This window comes from Sebastes umbrosus, chromosome 4, assembly GCF_015220745.1.
Source record: "Sebastes umbrosus isolate fSebUmb1 chromosome 4, fSebUmb1.pri, whole genome shotgun sequence".
NCBI classification, from domain to species: domain Eukaryota; kingdom Metazoa; phylum Chordata; class Actinopteri; order Perciformes; family Sebastidae; genus Sebastes; species Sebastes umbrosus.
The window spans coordinates 9964692-9982419 of record NC_051272.1 but is presented as its reverse complement, the minus strand read 5'-3'; the positions used below and the strand labels follow the sequence as shown (position 1 = coordinate 9982419).

At 39.1% G+C, this 17728-nt stretch overlaps 1 protein-coding gene and 1 long non-coding RNA gene across 8 annotated transcripts in view; one reads left to right on the top strand and one right to left on the bottom strand.

The window, feature by feature from the left end:
- The window catches only part of ptprz1a (protein tyrosine phosphatase receptor type Z1a), a 92947-nt gene extending 75894 nt beyond the window's left edge, over positions 1 to 17053 (top strand). For 2 of the 7 annotated variants that reach the window (XM_037767393.1, XM_037767394.1), the window contains exons 15-29: positions 360 to 445; positions 2860 to 2956; positions 3730 to 3812; positions 5518 to 5652; positions 6119 to 6253; positions 6467 to 6630; positions 6740 to 6875; positions 7513 to 7659; positions 8744 to 8837; positions 9022 to 9095; positions 9798 to 9929; positions 11470 to 11628; positions 13349 to 13491; positions 13626 to 13761; positions 14117 to 15074. In XM_037767393.1, the coding sequence (XP_037623321.1) occupies positions 360 to 445; positions 2860 to 2956; positions 3730 to 3812; positions 5518 to 5652; positions 6119 to 6253; positions 6467 to 6630; positions 6740 to 6875; positions 7513 to 7659; positions 8744 to 8837; positions 9022 to 9095; positions 9798 to 9929; positions 11470 to 11628; positions 13349 to 13491; positions 13626 to 13761; positions 14117 to 14260 (1865 nt within the window). In that variant the 3' untranslated portion in view covers positions 14261 to 15074. Of the gene's footprint in view, positions 1 to 359; positions 446 to 1466; positions 1488 to 2859; positions 2957 to 3729; positions 3813 to 5517; positions 5653 to 6118; positions 6254 to 6466; positions 6631 to 6739; positions 6876 to 7512; positions 7660 to 8743; positions 8838 to 9021; positions 9096 to 9797; positions 9930 to 11469; positions 11629 to 13348; positions 13492 to 13625; positions 13762 to 14116; positions 15075 to 16795 lie in introns of those variants that run through there. The other 5 variants (XM_037767387.1, XM_037767391.1, XM_037767392.1 and 2 more) reach the window with 5 other exon arrangements.
- On the bottom strand, positions 12370 to 14235 carry LOC119486891. The gene is made up of 3 exons (XR_005206604.1): positions 14100 to 14235; positions 13301 to 13438; positions 12370 to 12622 (listed from the first exon to the last, which is right to left on the bottom strand). It is a non-coding gene; the product is annotated as an uncharacterized LOC119486891 (long non-coding RNA).
- Positions 17054 to 17728: the final 675 nt, after the last annotated feature.

Sequence of the window (17728 nt, the reverse complement as noted above, 5' to 3'; positions counted from 1 at the left end):
AACTTCCTTTTCCTAAAATGTCTTTACTTTTAGAGATGTCCTCACTTTCCTTAAAAATCCCCGTTTCTAAAATGTCTTTGATTCCTAAATTCATCCGATGTTCTAAATATGTCCTCACTTTACCAAAAAGTCTTACATTTTCTTCTACAAGAGCACACAGAGGTTCACATCTTGATGATTCTTGTCCATCAATAATCAGACACCTTTTATATTTACTAGAACTCAATCACTTTCATATTATTTATATTTCAATAATGCAATACAACTATACAATTATACACATTTTTAGACATTTGGAGTACCACTTCTTGTTTCTCTCCTGTGGGTAGTTCAGTGTTGTTTCCTGTTTTATCTTCCAGACGAACAAGCAGCTTTTCCAGTGAAGGAATTTGTGAAACACGTGGCCGAACTTCACGACACGCTCGGCTTCCAACGAGAGTTTGAGGTACAAAAGACCGGATTGTTTTAACTAAAACACATAATATTCTTGCAAATAATATCTCTACTGTCTCAAACTTGACTGTGATGTGATGTGTGTTTGTGTGTGTGTGTGTGTGTGTTGTGTCTGATTGTCATCATGTTGCTGTCTGCATGCTGCATGATGAGCCGTGATGATGTGACAGTTACAGCTAAGACAAAGGGCTGCAACATTACGAGACTATTTTAGATTCTCTGATCATGATTGATCATGAATTGATTGTAATTAATAATAATAATTTACAGTATTTTCTCTGTGAATGTTGCAGTCCTGGTTCATTTCTTTGTGTGGAGCCTTCATTGATTCATGTGAGCAGTTGTCTTTTACCTGTCGACTATCGGCAGAACAATGAGACATCAGTCACTTCATGAATCAAAGCTCCACTTTGTTTTGTTCTGAAATGGCCACTGAAGGAAAAATCAACACAAAGATAACGATGCTACAGAGGGCTCTTCATAGACTGATTGATAAATTGAATAATTACTACTACTACTAGCACTACTAGCTACTGGCCGATAGCCGGTTGTTCGGGAACAGAGACGTTAATACATCCACCACGGTACAGGCTTACAGCACACAGCCCATGGTTGTATTATAAGATAATAAAAGTGATGAATTACAGCCAATATATCCATTATTACAGCCGCATACAGCTAGCAGTAGACGTCCCAAAAATGTAAAAACTTGAGTTTAGTAGCAGAACACCAAAATTACACTGAAATACAGAGAAATTCCCAGAATGCAGCGTGTTATGCTCAACCCATTATTCATAGAATTATATTCATTTCTCTTTTTAGATGAATTTGAACTTTGAATTAACCTTGTTTTTATTTGGGTTGATTTGTCTCTTTGTGTTGGCAGCAGCATGAGCTGTATTGTGTGTATTTTCTGTGTCGTCTTGTAATTTGTGTTTTTGCACCTCTTTGGTTGACTGTGTTGTCATGGAAACGTCCTGGCCTGCCTGCTGCTTCCTCACCCTCATCATTAGATACTGAAGGAGAGTTACGAGGTAAGACGCTCTCCTCCATGGCGGACGCCGCTGCACTCGTAGCTGTGTTTTTGTCTCGTCTTTAATGTGGAACTGTGGATTTACAAATGCATGGTTTCTGTTTGACACCAGTGGAAGAAGTCATGGGTGTATTATAGGACATGAAATACTGGACTCAATAATGGAGTATAATGGCGTTATCAATAAAGTTGATACGATACAACTTTATTGTCAGTTTACATTGAAATTCATTTTGCATCCTTTGGCATTTCCATTCAAGAAATCAACAAAATCGGCAACATTTCTGCACAAACTGTGACTTCCACTGAACATTCACTTGATATTCTAAACTAACTCTCTTCTGCTCCGCTGCTCTCTCTCTCTTGCTTCACCACTCACTTCCCACGTGCACACACACTACCACAACACAAATTTTTCCTCCTCCGTCGGTCACATTCCTGTTTAGCAAGACGAGCTTCACTAGATATAACTTTGTTTTTTTTGTGCTTCCGTGGAGCTGATGTGTTGGAGTCTGAGTTGTGGTGGAGGCTGGTCATTTGTTGGCGTTTGCGGACTCCATTTCTAACCAAACATTTGCTACGGCTAAGGCACTTGCAAGCGTACATGACATCAAAAACAGGCCTGGGTTTTTCACATTAAAATCAGTCTACAGGCTGATAGAAGAAACCCAGAAAATCATGGAAGTTCTCAACTTTTAGGTTAGGTTACAATCTGTTCACACATTGTCAATAAAAAAAACAATTTATAAGTGTAAAAAGTTACACACAGTCCCTTTTAAAGGCACAATGAGTAGGCTTTTCCTAAGAAAACAATGTATACGAAAATGGCGGACACAGGGCTGAAAAAAAACGCAAATATAGCGAGGCGAGGCACCAAGCGGGCAAAGCTCGTTCCAAAACCAGAGTGAATCTGGGGTCGGCTTTCACCCTCTGGCGAGCACCCTAACCTTCGTTAAGCCGGGGAGGGGGGGCCAACTTTGAATGTTGTGTTTACAAACCGCAACCAACAAATCCTTCTCATTGTGCCTTTAAGCTTCTTTTCTTCAATGTTTAAGCCTTTGTAGAAAAACACGTTTATATTCCTCAAAGTAAGATATCGGAAAAAGTGTCTTGGTGTCGGTACTGAAACTCAGGTATCATATTGAAAACGATATTGGAACATTTTCCGATTATACTCAGCCCTACAGACAAGTAATATTTCACGAGTAATGTAAACTCTGAATCTGCAAAATAACCAAAAACACTGAACTGTACTCAAATACGATAACAAAACCTTTAAACTGTACTGAAGTTGAATGTAGTTACTTCCCCACCTCTCATCTTCGAGGGTTTTAAGCTTTACTTTCTGTGTGTGTGTGTGTTCGTTCGTTCAGGAGATTCAGACGTGCACGGTGGACATGGGGATGACGACCGACGGCTCCAACCATCCTGACAACAAGACTAAAAACAGATACAGCAACATCCTGGCCTGTGAGTAGACTTCACAGAGTTTCACATCATAACATTACAAACAAGTTTGCAGTTCTGATGTGGGTTAGATCATTTTGACTGAATTTGGGCTGCTGAGAACTGCAAGGTCTGCTGGTGTTTGAGTCGTTGTAGTTACTTTGAGTCTCTTTGTAGTCATTTTTTTCTCTTTTTTATAATTGATGTGATTCTCTTTGTGTCTCTTTGCAGCTGTTTTGCATCTTTTTGTAGGTGATTTGGTCTCTTTGTAGTTTCTTTGTGTCTATTGTAATCGTTTTAGGTTTCTTTGTGGTCATTTTGAGTCTCTTCTTGGTTGGTATGTGTCTGGTAGGCCCGTTCAGTAATCCATCCATGGTCCTACTGCCACAAATACTCAGTAGAGCACCAAATATGGATTAATCCGCCGCTGAAAATAGTCCCCAACAAACACAGTATTTCCTCTTCATTGTTTGATAAAAAGAACTACAGTGTCCAGTTTGCTTTACAGCTTTTTTTAAGGACATTAATGAGCCTTTTTAAAAAACATTGTGGTGTTTTTGAAGATTTACGTCTTGGATAGGAACCTTTGAACTTGGAGCTGAGAGCCACAGACAGGAAGTCAAAGTGTTGATAGATGGAGTGACACTTTGTTGGTTTTGGTCTTTTCATTGGATTTTTTGACAATGTGAAAAATATAAAGTAACCCCTGACTTATACTTAAATTGAAAAGAACATAAAGCGTTTTCCATATTGCTCTGATCATGCATTGTTCTTTTTTTTCTGTTTTTAACTCTCAGATGACCACAGCCGAGTGCGACTCTCGCTGCAGGCCGACAAAGACGGGAAGGCGAGGGATTACATCAACGCAAATTACGTGGATGTAAGTCACTCTCTGTTTCACTCTGAGCTCCATACAAACTGAGGCCTTCATCTTCACCCCCCAGCCTCGTTTCTGCATTTTGAATCTGTCAAAACTTACTAGTTTATCTTTATTCTCAGAACCACTCCACTTTTCCCTCTGTCTTCCTAAACTTGCTTAATTCTAAACCTATTCACGACACATGCTGTTGTTAGCGGGGACCTGCGAGGCTCTCCATTATGCACACCACATTCAAATCTCATTTCCAGTTTCCGTTTTGTGAAAGGCAGAAGCGACACAAAAAAACACTGTGACTGTCACGGCCTCTCTGGAGAGCTGACGTACAGGTTACAAAGTTGGTAAAAGCATGTCGAGGATCTCTCCAGCTCACACTTTTGTCTGCATCCCACAGTATGAAGGCAACTTCACGCTTGTCAGTCATGTGAAGGTTATGAAACTGTGAAAGTGAGTGATTGAATGCTGACCTCTGCAGAGAGCAAGTGACACTTTCTTTCCTGTGCTGGCCTTAAAGGGGCTTTGTGGAGTTTTCTTTCAAACAAACAAAAGTAATATTAACTTTCAATGTCACTCACCAGAATGCTCGGTATGAATCCTTGAGCTCTAACAAATATGTTGAATATATTTCCTTCCTCATAAACTTTTTAAAGTATTCTAAATTCTAATCCAGCATTGTTTGCATCCATGGGTACATCCCAAGTCTCTTATTTGTTTTTCTTATGTCCTCGCTCCTCCCTCTTCACTTGAACCGGACGTCGTTCTGGCCCTCCATCTTTAAGGCCATCTCAAAGCTCTTATTTCTGCTCTGAGGAGCCATGAGCGAGGATACACAAAAGCAGCCTTCATGGAAGTTTTCGGATTGTCGATTATTTGTTTTTTATGCTTTTTCATGCTGAATGACTTCTTCTTAAAGAAATTTATGAGCACATCTCTAGTAAACACAAGATTTAAAGCTTCAGTAGGCAGAAGGGGGAGGTCCTTTGTATCAGTCTGTGGCTTCTTGACCTCTCCTGACACATTTCTTGTTTGTTTTTTTCATTGACTGGCTTTTGTGCAGTTTTATATATGTGCAAATATATAAATATATTTAAAAAAAAAATAAGAATATTTTTGACAAAGGCAAAAATTCCATAATAACCTTTCAGCATATTGTAATTCAAGTGTTCTGAGAGACTTTTGCACCTCCTCATGGCTCTGTTTTCAGGTTTTAAAAAATCCCTCTACATCCTCCGAAGGATTGATTGTGTTAATGCGTTCAAGAAATTAGTGGCGTTAAAACAAATTTGCATTGACTTTGGATGGATTGCCATGAAAATGTAGTTCAGACATTCATGTTCCCCGCAGGATGAATTGTAATAAGTTCTGTGATCCTCTGACTTTTCATTTAGCGCCATCATCAGGTCAAATATGTCTGTTTATGACCAAATAGCCGCAGATCTACGTTGTGTTTACTGCTAACATGCTGACACACTAAACTAAGATGGTGAACATAGTAAACATTATACATGCTAAACATCAGCATCGTCATTGTCAGCATGTTAGCATGCTGATGTTAACGTTTAGCTCAAAGCACCACTGTGCTTAAGGACAGCCTCACAGAGCTGCTAGCATGGCTGTAGACTCTTAAGTTATTGTTGTTGTTTTTTTGCATTTTGTGTTCTTCAGATTTCAGTAGGAGTTTTTAAAAGCCGCTGATGTGTTTCCTCAGGGTTTTAAGAAGCCGCGGTCGTACATTGCCGCTCAGGGTCCTCTGAAGTCGAGCACCGAGGACTTCTGGAGGATGATCTGGGAGCAAAACGTCTGCGTCATCGTAATGATCACCAACCTGGTGGAGAAAGGAAGAGTGAGTGACCACATGTCAATTACACAGACTTTTCTACTATTCCTGGACTATTGTACTGAGACTGCATCTGATACTGAGTGACTATATGGACATAATGGTTATTGTTCACGAATAGATTCTAATAACATTTAATAAAGTATTTTTTGGAATATTTTCCCTTCATACATTTCAATCCAGGTAGATCTAGATTTAATCATCTTTTAGTCAATTTATACAAAATTCAGAAACGTTAGACATTTCAGAGTGAAATTTCTTTTTAATTTTATTTGATATACAGAATATTAAATGTGATTAAACTGTGTGAGAAAGTTAAAATATTTTGCATTTTAATATTGGCAGACAATTCGCTTTCTTAAACCCGAAAATAAAAACGGTCTTCATTTTTATTTACAAGGAATAAAGACAAAAATCTTGATTGTATTTTCATCATAATTCATAATGTGTGATGTGTTAACTGTCCCCTCAGAGGAAGTGTGATCAGTACTGGCCGGCGGAGGTGCAGGAGGAGTACGGCAGCTTCCTGGTGACGGTGAAGAGCAGCAGAGTGCTCGCCCACTACACACAGAGGACCTTCACTGTCAGGAACACCCACGTCAAAAAGGTCCGACAAACAGCCAATCAGATCACATAGTGACTGTAGTAGCTGCGCTCAGTAATACTATCATTGGGGCAGTCAATCGAATGTTTAATTGTGATTAATCGCATGGCAAAGTACACCCCCCGGCCCCCAACCAGGGCCTTCTTTGGGGGGTAAAATTTTCCTGGAACTTAATTTCTGTTTTTTTCTGTTCTGTTTGGTGTTGTCCACCTGTAGGGCTCACAGAAGGGGCGGAGCAACGAGCGGATGGTGACTCAGTACCATTACACCCAGTGGCCCGACATGGGCGTCCCAGAGTACGCTCTGCCGCTGCTCAGCTTCGTCCGCAAGTCGTCCAAAGCCAGGAAGGACAACATGGGGCCGCTGGTGGTGCACTGCAGGTAAGATCTGATTCAGCTAGATGACGTGAGATGAAGCTTTGTTTTTATTTTGATCCTGACGTTAGCACATTCGGGATTCATCTGGTTCTTCTTTCTCTTCGCTGTGCAGCGCTGGCGTGGGCCGGACGGGCACGTACGTGGTCCTGGACAGCATGCTGAAGCAGATCAGAGACGAAAGCAACGTCAACATCACAGGCTTCCTCACACACATCCGCAAACAGAGGAACTACCTGGTTCAGACAGAGGTCAGAGGTCAACTTGTCTGTGTCCACACACACACTTACTTCAGTCGAAAGTGAAAGTTGAACTACATGTTAAAATATATCATTTATTTATTTTCAAATATTTTCAGCCACGCTAGCGGCGTTGTTCTATTGATGGTAATGTTGGTCTGCAAGTCGACTGGACTACTTTGGTCCAGACTGAAATATCTCAACAACTATTTCATGGATGACTTGACAATGACTTGCCCCAAACTGCATGTGATTATCATAAAGTGGGCATGTCTGTAAAGGGGAGACTCGTGGGTACCCATAGAACCCATTTTCATTCACATATCTTGAGGTCAGAGGTCAACAGAACCCTTTGAAAATGGCCATGACAGTTTTTCCTTTTAGCGTAAGTTTGGAGCGTTATTTAAGCTCCTTCATGATAAGCTAGTATGACATGGTTGGTACCAGTGGATTCCTTAGATTTTTAGTTTAGTATCTTCACTCTAGCCTGCTACAATCTAAAAAACTTAAGTTGCATTAAAGATATTAGTGGCGTTAGAACGAAGTTGCATTAACGACAACATCATTACATAAATACTTGTTTACTATTCAAACAAGAATGAGAGTTTTTCAGCGTCTAACCTCAGCACTATCTGTCTCCTCTCTGCAGGAACAGTATGTTTTTATCCACGATGCCTTGGTGGAAGCCATCTTGTCCGGAGAGACAGAGGTGGTGGCGGCTCAGCTGCACAGGTACGTGGACGAGCTGCTGATCCCGGGGCCTGCTGGGAGGACGCGCCTGGACAAACAGTTCAAGGTGAGCGTCTCATGAAACAGTTCACTGTGTGTTCGCTCAACTTCTGCTAAAGTTTAATGACTCATAATTTCAGAAATGTGTCTTGTCTATATTGGTTTGTACTATATAATACCACAACTACTCTCTACTCCAACCCCCCAAAAATATGGAGGACGGAACCTGTCAAAAATAAATAAATTAATAAATAAAAATTACACACGCTACATTTTGTGCCCAGCATCAGACCGTTGTTAAATAACCACAGAACCCCTCAATACTTACGTGCACATCAAATGTGTAGTTTTGATTAATTATTCTACACAGTTTCTTCAGCACATCAACAGGCGTGTTTCCAAAACTGTCAAATAAATGCAAAAATAAATAAATAAATTTAAAAATTCATTAAAGTAAATACATAAATAAATAAAAGTGGAAAATAAACAGAAGAGTAAACACATACGGGAATTAATACAAAGGTATATAAATAAATAAAAAAAGCAAATTAAAACAGAAATATAAATTGATATCACATTTCATCAATTAATTAATGACTATATTTATTTTTAATATTATTTTTGCTACATTTAATGGCATATTTATTTATCAAGTCATTTATTTATTCATTTATTTTTTATTTTGCCAGGTTCCGTCCTCCATTAAACATTAAATAGAATAGTTTATATAAATAATAATAATAATAATACATTTATTTATATAGCACTTTTCAAAACAGATGTTACAAAGTGCTTCACAAGACAATAAATTAAATAAATTAAAAAGTAAGTTGTAAGTTGTTTCAGTGGAAGGCAGCCTTGTCAGTATTCTTCTAGAAATAATGGAGAAAGGATCTGGAAAGCAATTATTTAATATTTATTTGACTGTAACAGGTAAGGACTGTAATGGTAAAACGTATTGACTTATGTAGCAGTTATCAAAAACACCCAAAAAAAGAGTGAACATGCAAAACATTGAAATAAATACATTAAAAATGTTAAAATTTAGTTGTTTTTTTTGCATAGCTGTGTAAAAAACACCTTCACAGATCAACAGAATGATTCAGTGCTGCTTTTTCAGTTGCTAACAGATGTTTGCTGTTTTACCACAGCTGGTTTGTCACTCCGGAGTGAAGCAGTGCGACTACTCTACAGCACTGCAGGACTGCAACCGCAGCAAGAACAGAAACTGCTCCGTGGTTCCTGGTGAGTCCGACATGTTTGTCAGCTCAGGCGCTGCAGCGCTTACAGGACACAGTAGACGTCAGTTTGCCTGATGTTGATGTTGAATGTGTAATTTGCCACTTCAGCTACAGTTTGCTGAAGTTAGATGAGGAAAGATGGTGTTGCATGACTCTGACATTTTTTTTCTTTCTATCTATCTTTGCAGTTGAGAGGTCGCGAGTGCGCCTGTCTACGACGGTGGGGGAAACGTCAGACTACATTAATGCATCATACATCACAGTAAGAACAAACTCCTTCTGTCCAGGTTTAAATGTTCTCCACAGCAGTGGTGGATGAAGTACCTGAAAGCCACACTCGACCAAAAATACAGATATCTAACCAGAAAATAACTTTTATTAGAAGTTAAAGTCTTTTATTGTGCACAAGTATCAAAAGTAGTTTTCTGATATTAAATGTACTTTAGTATTGAAAGTAAAAGTAAATGCTGTTAATAAAAAAGCAAGCAAGTCAGAATTCTGAGATTTGAGTTTATGGGGCAGTTACACATGCACAAAATGTATATTTGTCCCATTCACTTCCATTCTATGCAAGCGAAACCCTAACCCTAACCCTAATACAAACTTAAGTAAAGTACAGATACTCCCAAAAAATACTTAAGTACTTTAACAAAGTATTACACTACTGCTCCAGAGTCAGATGAAGAGATGTATATCACAGAGATCCAGGTCCAGGATTTGTTCAGCAGAGTTTGAAACGACCTTCTCGACCTTACTCGCCTTATCAAATAACTATCCCTACACCTGTGTAACTGTAATATTTGTTTCGTATTGATTGGATTGGCTGCACTTAAGCAATATTGCTTGACACTAATATAGTGTAATTGGTTTAACACATTTGATAGTGAACAGTAGACTAAATCAGCCCAGTCACCATGTGGAAGTAAAAGAAAAATGATACTAAGCCCTGGTTCTGTTCCTGAAGGGCTACAGGCAGAGCAGCGAGTTCATCATTACCCAGAATCCTTTGCCCAGCACCATAAAGGACTTCTGGAGGATGATATGGGACCACAACGCCCAGGTCATCGTGTCGCTGCCGGGGACGCTGTCAGACGAGGTGAGGAATTTGTGGTTGTGTTTGTCATCTGTGTTTGTGCAAAGTCTTTACTCTTTTAACTGAAAAGGATCAGTTACTTATTTTTATTGTTTCAGTGAGTGAGATGTTCAGATGGATATCAATCTCATGTCTTTGTGTGAAATACAGAACTGGAGTCAGGGAGTGGTTAGCCTAGCTGAGCATAAAGACTGGAAGCAGGGGGAAACAACTAGCCTAGCCTTATTCTCGCCTATTCTAAAAGGGTGTGTTTGAATATTTCTGCATACTGGGGTCCTTAAACAGTCTTGAATTACATAAATGAGGTATCACTGTAAAGCTGAGACTCTTTTGGATCCAATGAACCCAACTGTATTCATGTGTGATGATGTTAGTCCCCATATTAGCCATTTCATTGTAGTGAGACCATTTTTTGAAACTTGACCTCACTGTATAAAATGACCTGTGGTGACCTCTAGGATAATCACAGCCTCATGAAACTTTACAGCCACAAACTAGAGACCTAGAGCATTCAGAGGATGGATGGCTTTCCTAGGTAGATTGACAATAAGGGGGTTTCTGAGCAGTTTACACAACAGAATTGCTTGCCATCCAATAACTGAAAAATGCAATTCTTGCAGAAATCTCCAAATGTCAAAAGTTTTTGACACCAAATCACAGCATGACTTTTTGTTTGGTGTTCCTCAAGGCCTTGGTGTCTTAATGTGGTATTTTGGTGGGATTAATGATCGTTTTCATCAATTCTAGAGTGGTAAAAATGGTTAAATTTAGCACCATATCTGTGTAACAAATGGTATCAACCCAAAAATTGCTGCAACAACCTATGAGACATAATAGAGCATGGGGATGGAAATCATAAACTTCGATCATAATGGTCTAAACCCTTATATACTTTAACAATTTACTTTAATTAATTAACTAGTTATTAAATTCATGTTTAGTTCTGATTTATGACTAGAACAACTTAACACACAGGGCTGAGCTGCATCTCAAATTAATCTTCAGGTTCCCAGCTTTCAGATGATGTACACCACTTCTATGTGACATCTATTGTTGACCTGCTATCTCCCCCTAAAGACCCCCTGTACGCCTCTAAAAAAGACAAAAACAGGTCTATTGTGGGTCTCAGAGGGTTAAAAGGCGTGATCACAAGGCTACCAATGGGGCGGACCATCTCGAAATAATGCGTAATCACTCCAAAGTTGAAATAAGGGGAGTTTTTCCCATTCTGCCGACATGGCATGAATGCAGCGTTAATATGCAGACATGAGGTTGATGCCCATCTTCTCATGCCTCTCTCAGAAATAAAGTGAATAAGAGTGTTTCCCAAACTGTCAAACTATTCCTTTAAAAGTCACAAACGCATGTTCTATCTGTGTGCTCTGTGATTTCTAACAACAGGATTAAAGGTACGCGTAGTAGTACTTAAATCTTGAGTCATCACGTATCACTCTGATGTCGCAGGATGATTCATTAGCATCTGTGGTGTTTTTGTTGGATCAGAGGGTGATGTAAACCGTCTGCTGACTTCCTGTGTTGTTAGACGGAGGAGGAGGAGGCGGAGCAGTCTGTCGTCTGGCCCCGTAAAGGGCAGCCAATCAGCTATGAAATGTTCACTGTCACTCAGAAGACTGAGAATCACATCTGTCTGACCAACGAGGACATGCTGGTGGTCCAGGACTATGTACTGGAAGCTACACAGGTTAGTGAAACCTGGAACATGACAGCTTCACTTATACAACAAAATCATTAAACACAGTTGACACTACTAAATTAAAAGGGTCAGTTCACCCAAAGTATAGACTGTATAGACAAATATAAACCCACTGATCTAGCCTCTACTGCAGGGTTTCTCAAAGTTTTGATGACTGAGTGCCTATTTAGGGAGCCAACATATGATTGAGGGCCACACAGGAAGAGTGCACACATAAAAAATATATCTTTTCATTCGCACTTCCACATTAAACTACCAAATTGTTAACCGAAATCGCTAACTTTAGCTAACAACACTTGTATTGATGATGGAATGTAATTAATGCAAGACTCCATACATTTTTTTTGACGTACTATACTATGCCTTTTTTATATATTTTTTAAACATCCTATACTATGACTTTTTTCGACATAATATAGTGTGGCTTTTATATGACTTTTTTCAACACACTATACTATGCCTTTTTTTTTTTTTTTTCAACATACTATACGATGACTTTTTTATGACTTTTTTCGACATACTATACTATGACTTTATGACTTTTTTCGGCATACTATACCATGACTTTTTTCAACACTATACTATGCCTTTTTTTTTCTTTTTTTTCAACATACTATATCATGACTTTTTTCAACATACTGTACGATGACTTTTTTCGACATACTATACTTTTACTTCTTTATGACATTTTTCAACATATCTGTGGGCCAATTTAGGAAGCTAACCGTCTGCCGGACAGCAACAGGCAGAACAGTTTGCGACTGGGTTGGTTGGGGTCTCTGATAATCCTGTTGGCATTCTTCTCGCACTGCTGTCTTTGGCAGGTTGAATTTAAAATGCCGCAGGAAGTAAATGCTGTGCTTTTTATTGAGTAAGCGCAGGACTCCGGTGTCGACTGGGAAGTCATACAGGGTGATGGGGCAGCGTTCTTTCTTAAATCCACAACCATCTCCACCAAGTCCCCACATCGTTAACCTCGCACCTGTACAAAAGAATCATAGGATAGCATTCCATAAACAATGTCAGAATAACGTCATTAAAAAATGTATGCATTGTATGTCGAAAAAAAGTCATAGTATAGTCACTATACTATGACTTTTTTAGACACACTATACTATAGTCATAATATAGTATGTCGAAAAGTCATAAAAAAGTTACAGTATAGTATGTCAAAAAAAGTAATAAAAAATTCATAGTATACTATGTCGAAAAAAGTCGTAAAAAGTCATAGTATATCATGTCAAAAAAGTCATAAAAAGGCATAGTATGTCGAAAAAAGTCATAAAAATAGTTACTGTATAGTATGTTGAAAAAAGTAAAAAAAAAAAAGTCATGGTATATAATGTTGAAAATGTTGAAAAAAGTCATAAAAAGTCAAAGTTACAGTATAGTATGTCGAAAAAAAGTAAAAAAACAACAACTCATAGTATAGTATGTCATAAAAAGTCACAGTATTATAAGTCTCAAAATGTCATGAAAAGTCCTAAAAAAGGCACATTACAGTGTGTTGAATGAAGTCATTAGTTTGTCAAAAATATGTATATATATATTTTTATATATATGATATGAAATTTATATTGTTAATAGGATTGTTAAAAATACTACTTAAGAGACTTCCCTTTATTTTAAGGGGTCAGACAATAAAAAGTTGAAAACTCACTGATTTGTTGTGACAGACATCTGCTCTCTTCCCTCCTTGCCTCGACAGGATGACTACGTTCTGGAGGTGAAACACTACCGCGCCCCCCAATGGCCGAATCCAGACAGTCCCATCAGCAACACCTTCGAGCTCCTCAACCTGGTGAAAGAGGAGAGCGCCGCCAAGGACGGCACAATTGTGGTCCACGATGAGTAAGACCTTCACTGAGTAGTCAACACGTACCATTACAATAACAACACTTGAGGGTCTTTTTGGTCTGATATTGGTTCTGAAAGACAATATTTTACAGTAAAAATCAGGATATGTTTGATTTTTCTTTTTCCAGTGTGGGTGGAGTCACGGCAGGAACGTTCTGCGCTCTATCGTCTCTGACTCGTCAGCTGGAGGCAGAGGGTTCGGTCGACGTCTTCCAAGTGGCCAAGCTGACAAACCTCATGAGGCCAGGAACCTTCAGCGACATCGTAAGGCTGTTGTCTGTCTCACAACACGCTGGCGATAATGTAGTCTGTTACACTACTTGTGTGTCTTACACTTAAGAGCATTTATGCTATATAGAATATTTGTAAAAGGAGATGTTTTCACAGGAATATAAAATAGTAGGGCTGTCAAAGTTAACGCCATAATGCAAATTAATTTTAACGCCACTCATCTCTTTAATGCATTAACGCAACTTGCGATGTTTAGGTTGCAGCGGGCGCAAAACCAAAATCATGGCCATTTTCAAAGGAGTCCCATTAATAAACGTGTTACCAGAGTAATACCGGGATCTGAAATACCTCTCAATATAACAATTGGTTACCTGTCGTCGTTTTCCAGGAGCAGTACCAGTTCCTGTACAAAGCCATGCTGAGTCTCATCGGGACGCAAGAAGACGAGAATACCCTCCAGTCCTCCGACAACAACGGTACCATCGTGGTGGGAACCGCCAGCACCGCAGAGAGCCTTGAATCCCTGGTGTAACAAAAAAAAAAACACAAAGAACTCTTGTTTAACTTTTACAAATGAGCAACAGCATTTCATCCTTCCTCTTCAATCACCAACAGAACTTCTCCCGATGCCAGACTCATGCTACAACTACTAAATTAAAATTGTTCAGGACTGTGTGGTAGTCTGAGGCTCGCACGTACCGAACGAGTTTCCTCTTAGCTGGATCTGGACTCCCTGTGGTTTTGTAATGTGTGCCTTTTTGTATTTTTCATCCTGTACTTCTAACTTTGATACAAGCTGTAGACTAACTGTCCAATGTTTTAACGCTGTACTGCCCTGAGACGTTCGACGCGACTAACAAACTTTTCCTAAACCTTTGTATTTATTGGCACTGAGCCAAATGGGGAAGAAAGGGAAAACTGCATCTTTTTACATCAAATGAGATATTTTGTTAGCTTGTCTTTTATAGAGCTCCTGCACTGAACTCCCTTCTGTAAATACCATCGCAATGGTAGCAGCAATGTGCTATTGAAGTCAAATATAAAATAAGGGCCTGGAATATTAAAAAATAATAATCTAATGTAAATAATATTATAGTAATCAACTCGATGGACCAAATTTCTATTTATACTTTTAGATTTTTATATTTTACCATTTTTAGTGCATTCAAATGTTATGGTTTGATTCTAATTGCTTAGTTGGAGAACATTAATGCTTTTATATTCTGGATTTTGTAACAGACTAAATGTGATGCATGGGGTACTGACATGTTTGTTTTTTAGCTGGACATGAAACACTGCCGGATTATTAGCTCGAGGATTAAATAAGTGAAAGAACACCAAAGAAAGAGCCTGTTGGAGTGTTTTGTTACTGTGTGCAGCACTACAACTACATTATAGCTACAGCGAAGACGCAGCAACACATTTTCACCATGAAAAAGACTCATGTTACTTAAAGGGACTGTTTGAAATAACTGCTGCAGCTCCTCCAGACCAACAGAGGTTTTCCGTGTCTTGTGAAGTGACGGGGCTCCTCCACGTGTTACGTTGTCGTCTCGTTACCGACCGTGTACCGGTGTATCTACGGCTGCCGGCTGCGGTCGGGGGGCGATAACGTAACTCGTTGAGGAGCCCCGCTGCCTGAGCCTGCGCTGAGGCAGGAGAAGCAAACACAGTATCAGCAGTGATTCATGGAGAGACCTTCGTCTGGTCAGCTAACATTACTGCCAAGCAGGTGAAATATAAAGTGATGTTGTGGTTTTAGCTGACGTGTGTCGCCTCACTGTTTAGAGCAATGCTCATTCATGTCTATTTAGAGCGAGCAAGCACGAGCTCGACGCTGACTTTCGTTGATTTCAAGGCCACAGGTGTCGCTGTTAACAAGCATTTCTGAAAGTTACAAATAGTACCTTTAAGTCAGAGGGTCATAAAGACAGTTAGACATCAAACGTTTTGCTCAGAATCCTCAATACTGTCCCACTGACACATTATCGTCCACTCAGTAAAGTAATGGACTTTTAACGTGGAGGTAAGAAACATCTCTATGTCAGAAGTCATGTTTTTCTTTTACTCTACACCTGCCTCACAAAGTTCTTTCCTCGATCTTAAAATTCACCAAGAAGAGTTCATACCGTATCGTCTTTTCTACATTCTTACTGTAACTAGTTATACTTCACGCTACTGAAATGGCTGGGTTTTGTGATGTATGTCTTGGATCAGGGCGAATGGATGTCTCATATTCTCTAAGAAGGCTTAAAGCCACGCGCTAGAAACTAAAAAAGTTTGTAGTATATGTCATAAAAAGTCTTAAAAGTCATAGTATATTATTTAATTTAAAAACAAACATAGTATATAAAGTTTTAGTATAGTATGTCATCAAAAAATCATAGTATAGTATGTCAAAACTTATAAAATGTCATTAAACAATCATAAAAAGTCATATTATAGTATGTCCTAAAAAAGGTCAAAGTATACAGTAGTATGCCATTAAAAAAGTCACAGTATAGCACGTCATAAAAATTCATAGTATAGTATGTTATAAAACGTTATAGAATAGTTATATAAAACTATGTCCGGAAAAGTCAAATAAAAAGTCATATGTCATAAAAAATCTTAAAAGTCTTAGTATATTATGTCATTAAAAAAATTCTGAGCAAACCAAATGACACCAAATTGTATTTTAAAGCCTCTGTCATTGTCAAGAACATGGATCATCCTCTGGGGAGCAGGAATGAGGTCAGGCCGTTAAATTTCATTTTAAATTTCTCAGGCTGCCCATTCAATGTTGTGTACAATATAGTTTTGTCCAAGAGGTGGCAGAGCATCACCAAAATATTATGGTTTATCCTGTGGGGACCATGAATATCCACAGCAATTTTCATAATAATAATTTTGTTGATATTGCACATCACGCTATTTTCACAGAAAAACAAATTCTAATGGCAACAAATACTTCTACAAATTACATTTTCTTATATCTGGGATGATGCAATCAAACATTGGCTGAGAAAGCAGGTTACATTTACATTTTAGGCCTTTAGCTGATGTGTTTATTCAGATTTACTTACAGCAGCAGAATGAGCCTCAGCTCCTCGATCACCAGCCTCACAGACGACCAACGGGAAGGAGGTTGAAGGTCAGAGGTCACAACGGCGAGACAAAAGATGGCGCAGACACCCATGTGAGCCTGACAGGAGAGAGGTGTTAATGAAACAAACACAGCAATAGAGAAAATGAAGATGAGGTCTGATGAAAACCAAGTGCTGTCCGACCTGTGGATTATGTATTTTCCCTTTATGGAGTCATGCTTTAATCCCTGCACTGAACTGGTTATTCCAATTGATTTCCCTCGTGTTAATCCAGGCTAAGACTCTGCAAGAAATGCGCCTTTTCAGGACAGAAAATAGGTCAAGTGTCCCAGACGTCGTCTTGACCGGCCGCCGTATCCACACCTTCATTTGCATTTTTGACTTTTCATAATTACATGCCTAATTATCCCCTGCTTGGTGGCCTAGTTTGCATGGCTGCCTCCAAATTGAGTGGAAGCAAACAGGCCGATTGTCTTTTTGTCAGAGGAACTGAGCTGGAGGCCGAGAAGACGTCAGAACGGGATCACAAATACTAAATCCAGAGTCAAGAGGTAAAACGCCACTAATTTCTTTAACGCACTAACGCAACTTGCGATTTTTAGGTTGTAGCGGGCTCAGTTTTAAAGCTAGAGTGAATATGAATTTCATATAAAACTAGAAAACCTAATGGACATTGGTACCAACCATGTCATACTAGCTTGGCGTGAAGGAGGCTAAATAAAACTCCAAACTTACATTCAATTTTGGCGAGGAAAAACTGTCATGGCCATTTTCAAAGGGGTCCCTTGACCTCTGACCTCAAGATATGTGAATGAAAATGGGTTCTATGGGTACCCACGAGTCTCCCCTTTACAGACATGCCCACTTTATGATAATCACATGCAGTTTGGGGCAAGTCATAGTCAAGTCAGCAC